Source organism: Schistocerca cancellata, chromosome 2 (genome assembly GCF_023864275.1).
Source record: "Schistocerca cancellata isolate TAMUIC-IGC-003103 chromosome 2, iqSchCanc2.1, whole genome shotgun sequence".
Taxonomy (NCBI): domain Eukaryota; kingdom Metazoa; phylum Arthropoda; class Insecta; order Orthoptera; family Acrididae; genus Schistocerca; species Schistocerca cancellata.
In genome coordinates this window covers 1141734339-1141756187 of record NC_064627.1, presented here as the reverse complement: position 1 = coordinate 1141756187, position 21849 = coordinate 1141734339, and the positions used below count along the sequence as shown (strand labels likewise).

The window sequence follows — 21849 nt, the reverse complement described above, 5'->3', positions numbered from 1 at the left end:
CAGTAATTTAAGAAGCAGGGGTTACTTGTTTTCTGAGATAGTGTGTTGAAAATTATTGAAAGCATTTGGCAATATGCTTTTTCTTTACATTTCTTTCTCCTTAGTCAGTATCGTTTCTTGAATATTTTTTAAAGCAATAAATTTTAAACATCTCTGCTATAGTACTTACTGTTCACATGTGTTGACATAATTAATTACAAGAGTTATATAACAGCACTGTTTCATCAGTCTGTTTTATTTTTCAGCTAATGGTAAACCTATAGACGCCACACAAGAATTACTTGCCATTGGTATTTCCAATATTGGTAACTCTTTTGTCCAAGGCTTCCCAGGAACTGGAGCCCTTGCTCGCAGTGCTGTTAACAATTCAAGCGGAGTCAGGACAACACTTGGAGGGCTTTACACAGGTGCTTGTGCTTTAAATTCAAATCATACATAGTGATCAAAACCTGTTCAGCAGATGTAATTTTGTTTTAGTGGATCACGGTTTCACCTATCAAGTAAATGTTCCAAGAAGTCACAGCAAAGTTTTCACAGCTATTCACATTCCTTCACTTTGTTATCTTTCATTTCAATAATTTACTTATTTATTTATACTCTTTACATTTTTATTTTACTTATTTATTTTTTATTGTGTCTTTGCCATATTTTCTATAATGGGTGTTTCATATAAATGTCCGGGGGAAGCTCACAGCTCACACAGCAGATTTACTGGATCTTGGTTCCCTACACCTCCCACAAGACAGCTGCGCGCACTTCCCCTGAGTTGGATGTAAATTATGATGCAATCTGACTAAATTAAGCTTACCTTTACAGCAGTTGCTCAAAATGATGCCCCTGTATGGAATAGCAGCCTGACATCTTCTGAACACATTACCAAGCGCTCGTCGAATTTCACCTGTCGAAATTTGGGAAACAACTAGCTGAACCCTGACTTTGAGTGTTTGGTGGTTGCTTGCCTATACCTTATCATTTACATTCCCCAAAGATAAAAATTACATGGAATTAGATGTATACACTGGGAGGCCAATCAACTGTCCTATCACCAAAAACACTTCGTATTAATGTAGTGGCACACTGGCAATGTGTGGTCTTGCATTGTTTTGCATGAAATAACCTTAGATCTCTTCACTAAGTGTTAGTTCACTAAAAAAAGGATTCATTCTACTTTTCATATAGCTATCAGAAATCACTGTCTCATGGAAAAAGATAGGTCCGATAATTCATCTTGAACTAATTGCCTAGTTGCACACCATGATCCTGTTTCCACATCATGCAGAGGCCATTTCTGTAATTAATGAGGATTTTCAGACCTCCAGCATTGATTGTTCCATGAATTTACGTACCCTCACAAATACTGCCATGCTTAATCGGAAGAAAGAGCATTTCAGGATCAACCTCCCCATCATACACAGACTGTAACGGCCAGTTGCAATAACAACATTGAGTAACAGTATCTAAGTTAGTCATTCAATGCACTACTGTTATTCTGTGTGGTTTCAGTGCTGAGTTTGTGCACAGTGCTATGAGGAGATGCTTCCACCACACCAGTGTGAAGTACTGCATGGTGCAATGACTTTCTTAGACTTCTTCCTGAGGCCTCTCCTACCTCACCAAATTTATTTTCAATTAAAACACTGGTTTCTCTAGACCTTTGTTTGCCTAACATGGATTCAGTCTCTTTAAATTTCTTTACTGATCTATGTATCACTGCACCGCAGGGAACGTGCACCTGGGAAATTTTTGTATGAATGCAAGCTGACATTCCACAGAAGATTCTGTTTTTGCATAGTTCAACACAAGGAACATTCATTGATCCTTTGTGTCTACCACAGCAAATGGAAACTTGACAAAAAAAATCAAAAGAAAAAACATATACGGTCAATCATATGGCATGGGAAGTCTCAGACTCAGTGCACGCATCATACATGAAACACTCAGGGGAAGTGCTCGCAGCTTTCTTGCAGGAGATACAGGGGCAGCAACTGGTAAATCTACTGTGCGGGCAGTAGGCTTTCCCAGGCATTACACGTGAAACACCCTGTTGTTTCAGTTACCTACCACTATTGTTCTTGATATTTTGGCACCTTACTTCATTGAGAGAATGCAAAATACAGAAACAATCATAAATAAAAGTAAGAAAAAATTAATACAGAATATATTCAGGTTATGCTTGAGACTCAGCTCACAAAATACATGAAAATAAAGACCCAGTATTAGAGATAGATTTGCCCAACAATATGGGCAAAAGAAGTACTGTGAATTATATGATGGTAGCTATGTAATTTCCTCAGAGAATCTCTGCTTCATTTATGTAGTGAAGGACTGCACATTCCTGGACACATTCTTCTACTATTAAGTGCAGACTATTATCACAGCCATGACATTTGCACTTATTTTCCTGACTTTAGTCTAGTTATCAAATTCTTACCTGCACCATAGTAGAGAAGATGTGGAAATACCTCACAGTCATAATGAAGGCTACATGTCTTCTAGCATTCAGTTTATGATGATTCACAGTTGAGACAAGCATGGATAGCTTTTCATGCAGACATACTTCCATGTTTATCCAACTACTCTTAGTACCTACATGAGCACCAATTATGGTGATGACTAATACTTACATCAGCTCCAATTATGGTGATGACTACTTTGATATAATGATTAGGATTTTATTCATAACATACAGTAAATCATTCATTAATTGGGTAGAATTATGAGTGATCATCACAGTATGCAATTATTGATAGGTCAGAAGAAGACTAACTGGGAAGTCAAGAGTTGGGTGGAAGAATCTATACAATCATGGCTTGATATTTTTACTACAATTATTAAAGAATATTGTGTTTTAGGATTAGATTATCATGTAGCAGAGGCAGATTCTTAAAGATTAAAACTGTATTCACGACTGTAACTTGAAAGTGGTTACTTGGTTTAACTGAAACTGTAAAGGTAGGCCAGTGGCATGACTGGTAAGCTTATTTTCACAAATTGTGAATGAAATTATGGAAAATTAATGTATATTATCACTTTCCATGATTCATTGCATCTTGGAAAGCTTTCAGTTCTATTTTAACATGACTGGGACTCACAGCCATTGAAAACAAAAGCATTGATTTAGTGTGTATTGGAATACTGACAGCTTAAACAGGATGTTATCACAATAAAAAGAAATTCAGAATCATAAGAGAAGTCAGGCAATGAGAAGCTCTACAATAATGACTTTTGGTACTGAAATCAACGTATTTTTACTATAATTATTAGAGAATATTGTATTTTGGGGTTAGATTATCATGTAACAGAGGCAGATTGTGAAACATTCTGGCAGCTAGCTCTAGATGAGCAGAAAGAACAAACCTGTAATGTTCACTTACAATATTACTAGTGTCCTGCTCGATGCAGTGAAGTCATTTAAATGGAATGATATGAGCATATGGCACTGTTGGCCGGGAGGCCCCCTGCGGGGGAGTTTGGCCACTGCGTGCAAGCCTTATTTCAGTTGATGCCACATTGGGCGACTTGCTTGCCAGTGATGAGGATGAAATGATGATGAGGACAACACAAAACCCAGTGCACAAGCATAGAAAAATCTTCAACCTAGCCGGAAATCGAACCCGGGTCCGCTTGCATGGGAGGCAAGCATGTTACCACACAGCTAAGCAGGCGGACGTCATTTAAATATCTGAGTGTAATGTTGCAAAGCTATATGAAATAGAATGAGCAAGTGAGAACTGTGGCAGGGAAGGTAAATGGTTGACTTTAGCTTATTGGGAGAATTTTAGGAGAGAGTGGTTCACCTGTAATGGCGAGCACATATATGACACTGGTGCGACCTATTCTTGAGTACTGTTCAAGTGTTTGGGATCCATACCAGGTCGGATTGAAAGAAGACATCGAAGCAGTTCAGAGGCGAGCTGCCAGATTTATTACCAGCAGGTTCGAACAACACGTAAGTGTTATAGGGATGCTTCAGGAACTCAAATGGGAGCCCCTGGAGGAAGGCGACATTCTTTTCGAGAAACACTATTGAGAAAATTTAGAGAACCAGCATTTTAAGCTGACTGCTGAACACTTCTACTGCCACTAACATACATACATTGCGTGTAAGGACCACAAAGATAAAAATCGAGAAATTAGGGCTCATATGAAGGCATATAGACAGTCATTTTTCCCTCGATCTATCTGCAAGTGGTACAGGAAATGAAATGACTAGTAGTGGTAGAGGGTACCTTTGCCATGCACCATACAGTGCCTTGATGAGTATCTATGTAGATGTAGATGTACTGTCAATAGCTCTACAGTACCTTTTCATATCTCTAAGCTGTGAAAATTAAGAATGGCTGTGGATTAATGGAAACATACCATGACCAACTTCAGTCCCTTGCTAACTTTGTATTGTTTGTCTCTAGTGTAGATAATCTTCTTCAACAAATGGGAGAACTGAAGCTATAATAAGGGTGAAGTAATGTATAATCAACACATTAAAAAGAATATTGGAGACTTTAACAATGGATACATAGAGCCAGTTGATGAGTTATTATCTTTAGTGAAGCTCAAGATAATAACTGGATAGGCCAGTAAAAGAAATAAGCAGATGAATTGGAGAACAAATTGAAGTGGATCACCCCAATATGACCATCATTAAGTCTTCAAGACATGTAGCCAAGAATGTGATATATGGTACACGGAATCTCTCTGTTGGATTCAAGAAATAAGAAAAGAATGAGAAGATGACCTACTGGTGGGTAGGTGATTAGCTAAAACAGAGGAGCAACATGGATGCTAACAGCTAATAATGCATGGAAGTATTTGGATGAAACCATCATGTGGCAGTGATGGCTGGATAGTTGATGATGACAAAATTTCCACAAAGTAAAACAACGAGTGTGTTTGCTTTATCTCACTCAAGATACAATGTAAATTAATCCAAACTGTAGCTGAATAATATCTTAGTTTTCCACTTCTGTTGGCCTACTTATTTTGTTTTTAATTGACAAACTAATCATGATCACTTATGTGATATTGTTCGGCACTAGTTTTGCAAGTGTAAGAATGGAAGATTCTAGACAAATGGAAAAAATTGTTGCGGGAAATTAAAAGATGTTGCTAACAATCTTCTATTTATCATTGCTGTAACTTAATACTAAAAAAATAGTGATTTGTTACTATATCAGATGTGTGAATTTGTTGTATACTCCAATACTAACTTATAAATATGAAATGAAAATGACAATACTTCACAGTTTTTTTTTCTTTACAGGACTTTTGGTGATTTTATCTCTTCTTTTCTTTACTGATTATTTCTACTTTATACCAAAATCAAGTCTTGCTGCTATAATCATAGCTGCTGTGATATTTATGGTTGAGGTCAAAGTTGTTGTCCCAATCTGGAAGACAAAGAGTAAGTATTCACAAGCTAAAATATGTTAATTTATCTATCAATGTACAGAGCATGACATTCAAAAGGTCAATAGATGAATTAGTTGTCTGATTAAAAATGTAGCCCGAAGCTTAAATCCATCTCTCCATATAGCTGAAGTGCTCTTAAATTTGTCAATGCCAAACTAGAAAGAGACAGTGTGATGAAAACAAAAGTAATGATTGGAGTGGCAGGTCAGGGGGGGGGGGGGGGGAATATGCACTTTGTCTAAGTGTTCATTAATTTGCATTGTTATTTGCAAAAACCTCCCAGTGTTTAGTCAAACTGGAGAAGCAACATTTGACATTAATATGTGTGCCTCATATCAAGCTTTAGTATGACCTTAAACTCAATATGAAATCTATTAACAAATGAAATGTCTCACTTTAAAATGTTTGATTTTACATACTGACCATGCAGTAAACCAGAGGAGACAGCAACAAACAATGTGAGACAAGGATAAAAGCACTTATAAAGAAAACCAAATCCTACTGTGAGACTGTATTATTGGTGCCATATGTTAAGTTAAAAAAGGGCCATGTCAAACATAACTAATGCTGATAATATCCTAGGGTTTTAATGGTTCACAGAATTGTGTTTCAAATTAGCCTACATTTTAGTAATGTATTTTTCTTTCATTGGAGCTATGATAGTGGCAAATACCATCAAGTTTTAGTAAAAAAGATACAACATCTTAAGATTTGCACATCTAGGGATAACACCCAAAGATAAGTACAACACATGGAGAGAAAATAATGAAGGGAGTGGAAACTTCAAAATTCTTACATGTCTATATTGATGAGAAAGTAAATTAGAAAAATCAAGCCACATTAGCACTTAGAATCAATGCAAAGACAAATCAGTTACATGACATATTTTGCATATTTTCATTCAAAAATGTCATATAGAATGATGTTCTGGGATAACTCATCTTTAAGAAATAACTTCTTCACTGCTGTAAGGATAATATGTAGTGCTCACTCACGTGCAGTTTGCAGACATCTGTTTAGGGAGGTGTGCATTCTGACTATTGCTGCACAGTACATGTACTGTCTCATGAAGTTTGTTGTTAATAATCCACTGCTGTCAAAAGAAACAATGATGTTCATAGCTGAAAAACAAGAAGGAAAAATGACACCCATTACTCCACATAAGGCTGTCTTTAGCACAAAAAGAGGTGCACAATGCTGTAACTAAAATTTTTGATAATTTACCCAGTGATATAATATGTCTGATGAGCCACAAAGTAAAATTTGAAAACAAACTGAAAAAGTTCCATTGTGACAGTTCTTTTTATTCTGTATAAGAATTTCTATTATTGCAATGTGTTGAAGGTGTCGGGTAGGAATTACTAACTCACATCTGTACACCATGAAAACAACCTTATAAATGTTCAGCATGTTCACAAATTAATTTGTGATGTGAATGTTAACTGACTCATTCCACATTATTATGATTTATCATGCTAATGATCCAAGGAACATGAAGCTAAAGAATTAAATAACTAAAAATTGTCAGTGTCTACTTCTGAGCAGATGTCTTTCCCACATCACTTTATAAACTCAGTTTATAACTAATGCATAATTGTGAAATAATGTTGAATAATAAGTGATTGAATATGCTACATATGACCTTCTGCAACAGATCTCACTAAATTTTTATGACTACTGTTTAGTTACATTACACACGACCAGGAGAGATTAAATTTATTGATGTGTTGATATGTGGGTCTGTTAATGCCTTAACCACCTCAGCCATCCAGACAAGCTTCCCGCCCAACCCAAATTCTCAACCTGTAACATACATGTAGCATCCCCATCTATTAGATAAGATAAGGTGCAGCCAGACATGTCCAACAGAACAGACCCACATATCAACACATCAATAAATTTAATCTTTCCTGATCATTTGAGATGTAACTAAACAGTGGCCATAACACTTTATTGAGATCTGTTGCAGAAAGAAATATTCCGCATTTGACAGGGAGTTGCTCAGGGTCTACGAAGCAATCAAGCATTTTAAGACTGATGTTGAGGGATGCCCTTTCTATGTTTTAACGGACTACAAACCCTGGCTGTGGCCATTACAAACCCGCCAGCTGATCCGCCTCCTCGCCGCTTCAGATACATGGACTTCATATCACAGTTCACCACTGATGTCAGATGAATAAAGGGTGCTGGCAATATAGTTGCTGATTTCCTTTCACGAGTTGACACCGTCTATTCGCTGTTAGACCTCTCTGAACTGCCTAACCTCCAACCCGCCAACGAGGAAACACAAAACCTGATTTCAGACTCTACTTCTTCACTACACTTCGTCCGCATGAGTTTCCCTGGCATTTCTGCTGAGATCTGGTGCGACAACAGTACGGGCACGTTATGCCCCCCTCATCCCAACCACACTCCGTCAAGCTGTCTTCAATGCATTGCATAATTTAGCCCACCCCGGTGTTTGTGTGTCCGCCCGCCTTGTAGCGGAGTGCCTTGTGTGGAGAAAGTCAACAAGGACTGCCAGCAATGGACACGCTCCTGCGTCGTATGCCAATGATGTAAAGTACACAAGCACACGTCACACTCCCTCGGCACCTTTTCGATCCCTCCTGGGCATTTCCATCATATTCATATTGACAATGTCGGCCCTCTCTCCCCCTCTAATGGCTTTCACTATGTTCTCTCATCTATCGACCGAACAACTCGCTGGGTCGAGGCTGTCCCCCTCCCCAATATTATGGCAGAAACTGTTGCCTGAGCTTTCGTTGAGTCATGGGTATTGCATTTCGTATGTCCAGCTATCATCACGACTGACCACGGCAGACAATTTGAGTTGTTGGCCCTGTTCAATGAGATTTGTAACATTTGCAGCAACCGGCACATCCATACCACAGCATATCACCCGCAAAGTAACGGGCTAGTTGAGCGCTGGCACCGCACTTTCGAGGCGGCTCTTCGATGCCACGACTCTCTATGGACAGAGGCCCTTCCGCTTGTGATACTCGGCATTGTGGTCTATAAGGAAGACCTCCGAGTTTGTATAAGGCCAGAGCATTGTTCACCCTGGTGAACTTGTGAGCCCTTCCGCTTCTCTCCCTGAGCCTGACTTACCTTCCTTCATGGACCACATCAGACGCCACTTCATCAACCTCCATATCCCTCCGCCCAGCAGCCATTCCCACCCTAAGGTCCATGTCCTGAAATCTCTGGAGAATTGCGAGTACGTCATGCTCAGAGATGACGCTGTCCGTGGTCCCCTCCAACCTCCATTTACTGGCCTGTACCGAGTTCTCCGGCGCTCATTCAACACCTGTGTCATCCAGATGAAAGATTCAGCTGTTACAGTCTCTCTCAACAGACTTAAGCCTGCTCATGTTGAGCCTTCTTCTATCCCCCTTCAGGCCTCGATCACGCCTCTCACTACCGTGACTCAAGATGCTCCGACCACTCCCTCCACATCGAACTTACACACTCCGTCGAGTGACTTCCAGTTCCAATTGTCGAGCTCTCCTCTGACCTCGCCCTCTACGCCGGTTTCACGCACTTCGTCGAGTGACCACATGCTCCCCACATCGAGCTTACCTACATTCACGCCCTCGCCGCTGGCCCCTTTTCCGGTCCCTTCGACCTCTCCACCATTGCCTGCCTCGCCCTGTCGAGGTTTCTCACACCCCCCCATCTTGAACGTGCCCTCGCTGGAGGTGTTTGTGCCTGTCCCCTGGAGACATCGTCATTGTCACTCCTTCCACCTGCGAACCACCGGCCTACCTGTCACCACACGACCAATACGATGCCCAGCTTGCTTCAACGACTTCCAGGTTCGCTGGCCGAACCTTCCTTCACGACATCTACCCACACAGCTCCCCGACGACGCTGTCGAGCTGACCGTGGTCTGGCTCCCGCGGACCACCCCTGCCAATGCCTTAGTCACCCCCCCCCCCGGTCTCTCAAGAGTACTCCATACTAGGGGGGGGGGGGGGGGGCGCTATGTGGCGCCAATGAGTTCGACACCAGCATCGATATGCATTCGTCTTTGGACCCTGAGCATCCATCTTTGAACTAAGCTAAGTATTATCTTTGTTCTGTTCCGCCATGTCAGTTCTTTGTTAGCCTTTGATGTGTTTAGGTGAATAAACAAACTACTGGAAAATGGGTGTTGTTTGGTGTCACTGACCCGAACTTCCCCCTCACACTCATTTCTGGTCAAAAAAGGGAGGACAACGTTGGGCCCATGTGTATGCTATCTTCCTGCAGTCTTACTTAATGCAGTTACTCAGTTTCATCCATCCTTCAGCTCTGGACTGACTGGGCCATTCCTTGTAGCTACTGTAGCTTCCACATATGCTTTGTTTTTCTGACTTCAACTTTTGCTTTTTGCAGTAGAGTGATGCCCTACAGTTTTGGAACTGTTGAAGAGTGAGCTAGTTCTTTGTCTTTTAGTTCCTATCTGTAGCTATCGTGGTTTTCCTTTTAGATTGTATTGATTTTGTTGTCACAAGTGTACACACTGCTGTTATTTACTAGAACAACATGCTTTATTGCTGTACTGATTTTCTGGTGTCATGCCAGAGCTCACAATCTGCTTATTCTATATGATCATCTCAATGTTTACTTAGGCTCCACAGACCAATACAATTAATATGGTTAACACAGTTGTTGATGTATTGCTATTTCTTCTCAGATCTCTGCTTGCTGATAGGCTCTTTGTAGCTTAATAGGGATTGAAACTAATTCTTTTCTTCTCTCACACTTTGTTGTTCCTGTGATCTTTTTTCTGAATACTTGTCTAATGCAGCTGTCCATGCTATTGTATCCTGCATCAGGTTGTATCTCTGCCTAACTACAGCAACTTACAAACATTTAAACCAACATACTGTATTCAGTCTTTGGTCTCCCTCTACAATGCTCATCACCAGCCACATCTCCTCCTTCCTTCACACACTTCCCTCCATTACATAATTCATGATTCCTTTATGCCTCAGGATGTGTCCTATCAACTGCTCCCCTCTTTTAGTAAAGTTCTGTCAAAAATTTGTTTTTCTCCAATTTGATTCAGTACTCCTCATTAGTAATTAGTTCTATCACTCTAATCTTCAACATTGGACTGTAGCACAACACTTCAAAATGCTTATGCTCTCTTATCTGAATTGTTTATTGTCTGTTTTATTTCTATAGAAGGCGACACTCTGGACAATTGATTTTATAAAATATTTCGTAACACTTGAATTTATGATTGATATTTAAAAAATCTCTCTTTCTTTTAGAAACACTTTTCATGCTGTTGCCAGTATGCATTTTACATCTCTGCTTCAGCCATCATCAGTTATTTTATTGCCCAAATTGCAAAATTCATCTACCAATTTTGGTGTCTCATTACCTCAAAAGTTTTTCTTTCTTCTCTCTATACTTTAATTCCCTTTAAAAATATTTTTTGTGGTTTCCTCTTTTGACTGCTGAGTGCAGAGAGTAGATAATGTTGAGACTAGGCTTGTCTCACTCTTTATCAACTACTGCTTTCTTTTCATGCCCTTCAACTCTTATAACTGCAATGTCATTCCTGCACAAGTTACAGATAAACCTTTTCTCCCTGTATTTTGTCCCTGCTATCTTTGAAATTTCATGAAGTGTATTCCACCAAACATTGTCAAAACTTTTCTTCAAAAGTGCTATAAATGTAGGTTTGCCCTTTTTCAACATATATTCTCAGGTAAGTACCTCACATGTTCCAACATTTCTCCAGAACTCAAACTGTTTTTCCCTGAGGTCTGCATGAGCCAGTTTATACATGTTGCCACATTTAGGCCTACACACAAAAAGCTTTCATTCTGCTCAAGGATTATGTTGTAATTCTCCAAGATTCTACTTCATACAGCATTATCAATACCACATAACATTTTACTATTTGTCAATGTATGTTAAATTGAAGAAAGCAATTATATGTCAAATTCCTGAGTTTTTAAAATGCTCCCCCACTTAGTGCTAATTCTAGTTTTCATCTCTTCACCATCATATTATTTTTCTTTTTCTAGAAGGCACTCCTAATAGCTCTTTGTAGTATGTTCCCATCTAAATTGATAATCATGTCACCTTCTCTCTTTATGCTGACTATTATATTTGCTTTTTGGACGCTGATCTTGTTTTCACAATCTTTACCAGTGATGATGATTTTGTTTATAAGAAACTGAAATTTTTCTGTTATCAGTATGTCGTTTCATCATGAAAAGTGTGCACAAGGTACTCTGTATGCATGTTGACGGACATGGTAGTGGGAGAGCAATGATGGGGGGGATGGTGAATAACCGCTGTGTGTTAGGAGAAGTGTAGTTCAACAGACAAAGCTTAGGTACAAATTCCTATATCACGTAACTTATGAGCTACAGCTAGTGACTCTGCAACTGACTGTATTACCAGATCATGTCAGTTTGTCCAATAATTTGTCAACCATTGACATTAAAGTTATTAATTTCTAACTGGTGTGCTGGAAAAGAAATAGTGATGTATAGAAAGGATGAACTAATCAGGATGTATACACGGACAAGGAAAAAATTCCCGGATTTCCTGGTTAAAAAATGGTTTCTCCTGGGTGAAAACACACTTTTTCTATGTTAAATGACATTAGATTTTCCGTTGGAATTATAAAACTTGTCAATCCCTTGAATGGTTATGATTTTATACATGGGTGTAGAATTTTCCGGCACTTTAGAAAACGAAACTCAGGGAAGGAAACATGTTTTGGAAAGATCTTTGATGGACAGCAACATGTACTCTGCATATTTTCGTATTACAAAAGTATAACTTCAAATTCCACCAAACACCACATGTTACTTTCCGAACAACTGAAATTGAGATTGCAATGTGCTTTTGTAAGCCAGTCATAGATCATGTCACGTGATCTCGCCAGCCGATGACAGCGGATATTCAGACCATAGGGCACGTATTGCACTTGGCCAATAGCAACATGACTGTTAAGTAGTGTGAATATACAAACTGGAAAAGTTAATGTTTTAAATTACAATAATATACGTAGTGTTGCTACAAGAAAAGTGAAGTTTCACATATTGCAAGAGAAGCTAAGCTTTCATATATAATGTTGATTTTTTTTGTGCATGTTACACTTTAGGATATATCACACAAACGTGCCAGCAAAATTTTTTGCTGAGTTCAGTGACTTGTCCTCGAAGTTTTCCACAAATAAATTAGTTACCAGAGAGGAAAGAGGGGCTCCCATAGTACATCAATTTGCTCTGGGCTTGAAATTCCTCTAAATGGCTCGTCACCAAAGAGCCGATTTTAAGTGAGAGTCAAACGCTCTGTGATTTAAGAAATTCATCGTACATTCTTGAACATAGTCCAACTTGCATAAAGGGAAAGGGAAATTTACTTTGAAAGTAACTAGTAGTTGCCAGAGAGCGTAAGATAACAGGCACCACAGCACTTGTGCAGCTACGATGACGCCAGTCCAGATTCCCAATAACATTCTGCACCTCTTAAAAACCTCGCAATTAATACTTGATGGGATTATTTGTAATTGGGAGAACAAGAGCTCAGAAAAATTGTGCTCTTTATTGATTATTAGGCAATAAATTTCTCTCTTGCTTGACATAAAACTAAATATAGGATACATCAAACCAGTAAAGACAAGAGACATGCAATACAGTACACTTTTCTTCAGTCCTCAGCTCCTATTATTTTTTTTCTCTCTAATCTTACTACAGCTTTAAATGGTGTGCTTTCCTTTCTGTGAAAGAATCTATTACCTCAACAAAGTTTGTCAACCTTTTTGCTACATGAAAAATTGAAATGTTGTTGTCTAATACTGCAAAAGCTGTTAAAACAAATAGTACTCAAGACTGGTGTGGTTTCTTGATCTGATTATGTCTATTTTCTCACTGTGTGCTAGATAAAACAATATAGGCCTCTCTAATATTGCAGCGATTGCAACACATATCAAATAAACCAGGCTGTTTTGGCACAAATGGTCATTTTTATAACACGACAGAATACAGTTCATGAAGTTAAATATTAAATATTAATATAAATTAATATTATTAATATTTAATATTACATATTAAATATTAAATGCCTATTAGGCCTACTACAAGCAAAAAGCTTTATATTAGTTTCACATTTCATTCATATGCTCCAGTTTCTCAAGCATGAGATCAAAACGTAGTAGTACAAAATTTTTATATAAATTTGGAATCATCATATTCTTCCATAATTTGTGTAATGTCCCTGTTTCTTCTCCTTCCTCATTCTAACACACAATCTTGTCATCACTAATTCCAGAACTATTCCTGCCACTGTAAAAACTTATTCACCAGTTAAATCACTAACCCTGCCAGAATCACCGGTTTAGTTATTGCAAGATTTTTCTCCGGTTAGACGTTTTTACATGTTCGTACAACGCGTCTTCTGTGCTACTTCCAGAATGGAACTTAAGTGACTCATAACCGGGGACTGTGCAACTGGCCCTTACTAGTGTAGATATCTGACCAAAAATTTTCTGTCAAAATTTCATTTTCTTGGACACAGTGAGGAGAATTTATGTAATCTTTCTTACCTGTTATTCCTGTTAGTCATTTATTTCCACTCTGGTAGTCTGAATCTATGGATTTCGCTTGTAATTATAACAACGCTGGTCATTTGCAAACAAAATCAACCACATTATCAGACAGTGATTGGCATTCATCCGTTCGGCTTTACTCCACTCAGCTCGTATAGCCACATCCCCTTTTACCTGCAGGAAAGTTTATTTCTAGATACGATGAGGATTCCCCTGACATAGACATTGTATACACTATGCATGCATTCAAATATCGACTTATGATTCATTCAGAAATCAGCTTAGAATGTGTTCAAAAACCAACAGGGATGTGTTTCAAAATCATATGAGTAATCAATAGACCAATGTGCACTGGATGCTAGGCACTTTGTAAAAACAAGGGTTTTTTCCTCAAGCATATGAATTGCCCCCTCCCCCCGTAGATGCAGGCCTGATGCGCATGCGTGAATCTGGCAGGTTGGGGGCAGGAGTAAAATTTTTCCCAGTTGCATCTAACTGCTTGCTGCAACTGCTTATACAGCCAACAACCACATTTCTAGTCAGAAGCAGGAGAATGTACTACTCATCCACGACTCAACTGCGCATGCACATGTGCCTGCTCGTAACTGCTAAAATGAATCTAAATGTAAACAGTTGTGACGTCATGCTCATTGGAGGCAATTTGTTGTTATGAAGCATTGCATAGTCTCCCTAAAGCCTTTGACACATTTTGATATTGGCAGGTGCTTGTAAGAGCACTGTGTTTTGTTGTTCTATAAGGCACATTTCCTTTGCAATTTCAGTTTTATTTTCGGTTTTTTTTCTCTAGTTCATATTTTATTGCTACAGTATTATTCTGCAGTAGTGGGATTCAGTAATATCCTTTGTTAGAGTATCGGTTCTTACCAGTTAAAATTACAAAAAATTAACTGAAAACTAAAACAATGAAAAATTCCCAGAATTCTAAAAAAATTCCCAGTTTTCTCCCAGATTAAAATAATTCCTGGGTTTTTCCTGGATCTTTCAGTTGTCCTAGGTCGTATACTCCCTGACTAATGCAACAATAGTCTGATCAAATGCTCTATAAGGCAATCTTGTAAAACAAAAAAGGTGTAAAAACGTAGAGTGGCAGACAAAACCATGTAGTACAATACCAAGAATGTAAAATAAAGAATATGTATCATGTGGTGGTTATTTGTCAATCCCCTGACAATGCATTTGTCAATATTACCAAAATATAAAATTTTCCATATTTTCTGAAGAAAAGAACTGGGAAGTACTTTTAACTATGTTTTCCCTCACTTCTTTTATACTCTTTATTGTGTGATGGGAGTAGCTAACAGTTCCTGCAACCATTTCAGACACACTTTTAGTGACATTTTTGCCCCTTCTGACAAAAATTTGATGGTATTGCATATAATCATACAGTAACACATGTCTGATAATGAAGAACTTTTACTGCACCTATGGTGTCTGAAGACTGTGATGACATATGATTTAGTAAAAAAATAGCAAGAACACTTTGAGTGCGCAGGTTGGTAGACACAGTCAACTGGGGCATCCCCTCTTTTGGAACATAAATATAGACTTGTATAGCACTCAGGACAAAAATTTGTTTTTGCACTAGGGACATTTTATTCTGCATGAGCTCTACCATTGATTTTTATTCCTTTGTTAAAATTGTCCAGTTCTTTTTTGAAACAAAAAATAGTTTCAGAACATAATTTTAAGGGCATTAAAGATTATGTTCATTTCTTCCTGGAACCTTTCAGTTTGCTGATGTCATATGAAATGTTATCTCTAATTTCAATCTGTGCTGTTTGATTCTACACTTCCCAATCCTCTGCTATAGCACTGCTGTGCACTGTAGGATCCTTACCAGACAGGATTGATGGAGGACACTGAAGAAGTCCTAAGAAGGGCAGCTGGTTTTGTCTTATCCTGAAGTAAAGGAGAGAGTGTCACAGATATGATAAGTGATTTGGTGTAGTGATCACAAAAACAAAGGGGTTGTTTGCTTGCAATGAGATCTTTTCACAAAATTTCAATCACCTTCTTTCTCCTCTAGATGCAAAAATATTTTGTTGTTGCCAAAGTGTGTAGGGAGGAGTGATCATCATAATAAACTAAGAGAAATCAGAGTTTGTATAGGAAGAATTATGTATTCATTTTCCCCACACACTGTTAGAGAGTGGAACAGTAGGGAAATAGTCTGAAAGTGGTCCAAAGAACTCTCTGCCAAGCACTCAGGTGTGAACTGCAGAGTAGTCATGTAGATGTAGTGAAATTATGTTGACTAAATTTAAGCTGGTTGTAGCATTTAAAATTGTCAAACACATTTTCATGATGAATAAAGCAGGCAATTATATCTATTTGCTGATAGAACTGGTAACAAGATGTTTGCCTCTAATTTTGTAAAGCTTGGAATTATTTAGTCATTAGATGACAACAACACAAAACAGTGGAAGTCAAATTTAAAACAATAGTAAGATAATTTAATCAAAATGCACTCCCTCCATGCGATTCTGACATTTTTGTTCAACTTTATACAACATTTTGGTACCTTGCTTCATGCTCTGTGGCCCTACGTGATAGTTATTGATCATAATTTCTACAGCCAAGACTGAAATTGAATTGTATTATCATCATAAATTAGATAAAATAAGAATTTTTGTTTTCTTCACATTTACTCTTATGTCTGTCTGTTGGATGAGATAATGAGCTAGAGTGTCACCTTTGTGTTACTTGAGAGGTGGAGTGTTCACTATTTCCCTTCTGTCAAGAAATCAGCAACACAAATACAAACAGTAATCTTAGCAGATATGTGGTTATCCTTAAGATGTAACATAAAGCATGAATAAATATACACTCCTGGAAATTGAAATAAGAACACCGTGAATTCATTGTCCCAGGAAGGGGAAACTTTATTGACACATTCCTGGGGTCAGATACATCACATGATCACACTGACAGAACCACAGGCACATAGACACAGGCAACAGAGCATGCACAATGTCGGCACTAGTACAGTGTATATCCATCCACCTTTCGCAGCAATGCAGGCTGCTATTCTCCCATGGAGACGATCGTAGAGATGCTGGATGTAGTCCTGTGGAACGGCTTGCCATGCCATTTCCACCTGGCGCCTCAGTTGGACCAGCGTTCGTGCTGGACGTGCAGACCGCGTGAGACGACGCTTCATCCAGTCCCAAACATGCTCAATGGGGGACAGATCCGGAGATCTTGCTGGCCAGGGTAGTTGACTTACACCTTCTAGAGCACGTTGGGTGGCGCGGGATACATGCGGACGTGCATTGTCCTGTTGGAACAGCAAGTTCCCTTGCCGGTCTAGGAATGGTAGAACGATGGGTTCGATGACGGTTTGGATGTACCGTGCACTATTCAGTGTCCCCTCGACGATCACCAGTGGTGTACGGCCAGTGTAGGAGATCGCTCCCCACACCATGATGCTGGGTGTTGGCCCTGTGTGCCTCGGTCGTATGCAGTCCTGATTGTGGCGCTCACCTGCACAGCGCCAAACACGCATACGACCATCATTGGCACCAAGGCAGAAGCGACTCTCATCGCTGAAGACGACACGTCTCCATTCGTCCCTCCATTCACGCCTGTCGCGACACCACTGGAGGCGGGCTGCACGATGTTGGGGCGTGAGCGGAAGACGGCCTAACGGTGTGCGGGACCGTAGCCCAGCTTCATGGAGACGGTTGCGAATGGTCCTCGCCGATACCCCAGGAGCAACAGTGTCCCTAATTTGCTGGGAAGTGGCGGTGCGGTCCCCTACGGCACTGTTTAGGATCCTACGGTCTTGGCGTGCATCCGTGCGTCGCTGCGGTCCGGTCCCAGGTCGACAGGCACGTGCGCCTTCCGCCGACCACAGGCGACAACATCGATGTACTGTGGAGACCTCACGCCCCACGTGTTGAGCAATTCGGCGGTACGTCCACCCGGCCTCCCGCATGCCCACTATACGCCCTCGCTCAAAGTCCGTCAACTGCACATACGGTTCACGTCCACGCTGTCGTGGCATGCTACCAGTGTTAAAGACTGCGATGGAGCTCCGTATGCCACGGCAAACTGGCTGACACTGACGGCGGCGGTGCACAAATGCTGCGCAGCTAGTGTCATTCGACGGCCAACACCGCGGTTCCTGGTGTGTCCGCTGTGCCGTGCGTGTGATCATTGCTTGTACAGCCCTCTCGCAGTGTCCGGAGCAAGTATGGTGGGTCTGACACACCGGTGTCAATGTGTTCTTTTTTCCATTTCCAGGAGTGTATATAGTATGTATCTCCTGAAAGATAAATTTGCTTAATAAGCAGCTTGTCCACTCACTGGGGCCAGCCAGATGCTAATGCTACATGACTATTTCTAGGTTACGTAACAGAACTCTGAAGTAATTATGTTACACTGCACAGCCTTCATTACCTGATTATAATCTGCAAAGTAAAAATGTTGTTTCTTTCCAGAAAATGATCTTATCCCTGGATTTGCAACATTTTTTGCATGTTTGATACTGCAATTGGAATTAGGCATCCTTGTGGGCATTGGCTTGAATGTACTATTCATTCTTTACAATGTTGCACGTCCAAAAATAAATATTGAGACAAACAAAGTAAGTATTTATAGATTTGGATATATTGCCTTATCCTCTTTTAACGTGGTAAAACTAACTTAACAAACATATTCAGACTAACACGGAACTTAAAACTGAATTATCAGCTTCCAGAATTAATATCATAGGTTACAACACCTTTAACATTGACAGGGAAAATTTCAAAAAGGAAAAAAATATGCAAGATGCTAAGAGGAATGCTAGATAAGTCAAAATAAATGGTCAAAAAGATGAATTCCAGTATGATTTTGAAATGAAGCACATGATAATGAACTGAAATGGAAAGATTCAAAAAGTATATAGAGAAAGATAATCTCTGTCTCATCAGAGATTCAAAAACTATATAGAGAAAGATAATATCTGTCTCATCATAGGTGGCTGATAACTAACACAGACAGGAGCAGTGGGTGTTGATTCAGGAGTGAAGTTCTGAATAAAATATTCAGGGCCAGATTAATGTATGAGTAAAATTTCCGGAACAGGATACCCAGGTGAACTACTGCACAGACTACTATGCATCCACTAAAGAGATTTTCATCATAACTGATCAAGATGTCCACCCCATTACATCAGGATACAGGAGAAAAAGGAAATCTTTGAGATTTTAACTAAGAATGAAAATATAAGTATAGACAAAGACCCTAATGTCAATAAGAGCTGTAATGATACTTAACACAGCTAAAAGTTGTAGAAAATGGAGCGAAACAGGTAGAAGAGGAACTCAGTATAACAACATGGTTTTAGTGAAAATTCGCTGAGATGGATGTCATCTTTCCTATTAAACAGGAAACAAAGAATAGTAATAGAAGAAACTGGCAAGAAATTCTTCTCAGGTTGGAAAAAGGCAGAACAAGGTGTGCCACAAGGATCTATCCTTGGTCCAATATTATTCTTGTATTACAGTATATAAATGACCTACCGACTAACATAAATTCAGGCACTATTCTTTATGCGAATGATTCTACAGCAATAGTTTGTTGCAAGAAAAGTGAAAATTTAATTAGTCATCTTCAGCAGTCTCTGGCTGAAATTGAAGCCTGGGTGAGAAATAATGGTCTGAAATTAAATCTAACAAAGACACAAATCATTCACTTTACCAGAAAACAAGCTGTACAGGATATACTAGAAATACCTTATGAGAATAACCACCTTGCCACCACAAACTGTATCAAATTTCTAGGTGTAATGCTGAACAAGAATTTATCATGGACAGAATATGTACATGCCATGTGTCACCATCTAAATAGTCTAATATTTGCAATGAATGTTATAAGCAGTATAATAGAAAGACCAGTCAAAAAAGTTGTATATCCTGCATATTTTGTATCTGTGATTAGATATGGTATAATCTTTTAGAGATTAGAGAAAACAAACTTACAGAGAGTCTTTAGGCTACAGAAAAAATTCATTAGAGCCATGGCAGTTGCAGAAAAAAGACAATCGTGCAGACCTCTGTTCAAGGCCCTTGATCTTACAACTGTTCCTGGTCTCTATATCTATGAGACAATTAAGTTTTCTAAATGAAACCCACAACTTTTTGATGATAACCTTTTTCAGCATGATTATGAAACAAGAAACAAATATCTTTATAAGTTACCAACTCATAGGCTAAAACTGTTGGAGAAGACACCTCACTATGTGGGTATGAGGCTGGGAAATAAAGTCTGAAAAATTTAAAAATTATGAACCAGAAGAATTTGGACATCGTTTAAAAAAATACCTAGCAAGTAAATGTTATTACAGTGTTGAAGAATTTATGACTGACTGTCACAAATAACTGTGCCTGATGTTACATTTTATTCTGAAAAAGTACTTTAAATAAGTACTTATTCTTAATTTTACTTTATTTTCAACATGATTCTTTTAAATCATTTTTTGGTACTTTAAATTACAAAACACCTGTAATTATTCTGCATACTTACAATTAGAAGTAGCTTTAAACTGGTCTGATCATATATGACATGTTATGTGACAATAAAGTTTCTATTCTATTCTACTCAAAGAAGAAAATATTATAAAAGGAACACAAGCAGACAGGTCTTTTAGGCAACTGAAGGTTAATGGGACAGTAAAATAGATGGATCTTGAGGATTTTGGATGTTAGAAAGGGAGGGATGGAGAAAGAAAAAAATATGGTGTAAATGATGCTCTGGTGTGTGATGCAAAGCAAGATTTTATTGTAGATAACATTTGATCTTCAAAGTTCCAATTCAGATTTACCAACCTCAATTTATGTCTGGTGAATTTAACATTTTCTTCCATTTCCATTTACTTTCATCTATCCAATAATTAGCACAAGAACATATTGTACCAAAAAGTGATAACTCTTGTACTTTCTATAAAGACAGTCGCTTTTTCCATGAATAATTACTTGTAGTATTTTAACAGGTTATTAAGATTCTCATTAATGATAAATTTCTCATTCATTTCAGACTCCAGAGGGCACTGACTACCTAGAACTTACTCCAGATAGGTGTCTTATTTTTCCTTCTGTTGAATATGTACGCAACTTGGTGGTGAAGCAAAGCATGAGGAATGATATGCCTGTCGTAATTAATTGTTCACATATATTTGTATCAGACTACACTGCAGCCAAGGTAATAAACTATATTATACTTTCACTGGTTACATTTCTAAAACCAAAGAGACATAGTTCACAGTTTGTATTTTAGTTATGCATGACGAAGAATAGCAGTAACCACATGAGAGCAAATGTACATAAATCCTCAAGCAATCATGGAAGTGAGGCACTAGATTCACTTTGGTATCAGCGTATGGGCAGAAATTGTGGTATCACACTCAGCACCATACCAGATACTGGTATATTATTAGGTGTTGTTTATCACCAGTTTGTGCACAACAAATTAGTCATGCTACTGGAGAATATTATCCTTTCATAAAAATGAATACATGTGGATGTTGCAAACTGGAGTACTACCTCAGTTTCTGCACCTCACATGGGAGTACCTAACACAAATGATTGATAGGCAATGGTTTAGTCGAGGCTGTCTAGTAGTGTGGCCTTTTTATTCACATGACCAGAATCCCTCAGATTTTTTGCACTGGGGACATTTCATGGTATTGCTGTATTCCACAACCAGTGACAATGTGCACGTGTTATGGGAACATGTGTCCCATACGTACAAACAAATCTGAGGCTAGCCAAGTGTGTTCACCTGTGTTCAAGGTTCTTTGAGAACTAGCACTAAAGGTCATACGATAATAAGTGCTAACCACGATGAGCACATCCTGCATTCAAAATGAA

The 21849-nt window shown here is 38.8% G+C and overlaps 1 protein-coding gene across 1 annotated transcript in view; it reads left to right on the top strand.

Annotated features, from left to right (window-relative positions):
- Window positions 1-21849, top strand: part of LOC126161281 (sodium-independent sulfate anion transporter-like) — a 108420-nt gene that overhangs the window by 74499 nt on the left and 12072 nt on the right. Inside the window, exons 9-12 of the mRNA XM_049917021.1 lie at window positions 246-407; window positions 5261-5401; window positions 18439-18584; window positions 21017-21181. Coding sequence (XP_049772978.1) covers window positions 246-407; window positions 5261-5401; window positions 18439-18584; window positions 21017-21181 — 614 coding nt within the window. The remainder of the gene's footprint in view (window positions 1-245; window positions 408-5260; window positions 5402-18438; window positions 18585-21016; window positions 21182-21849) is intronic.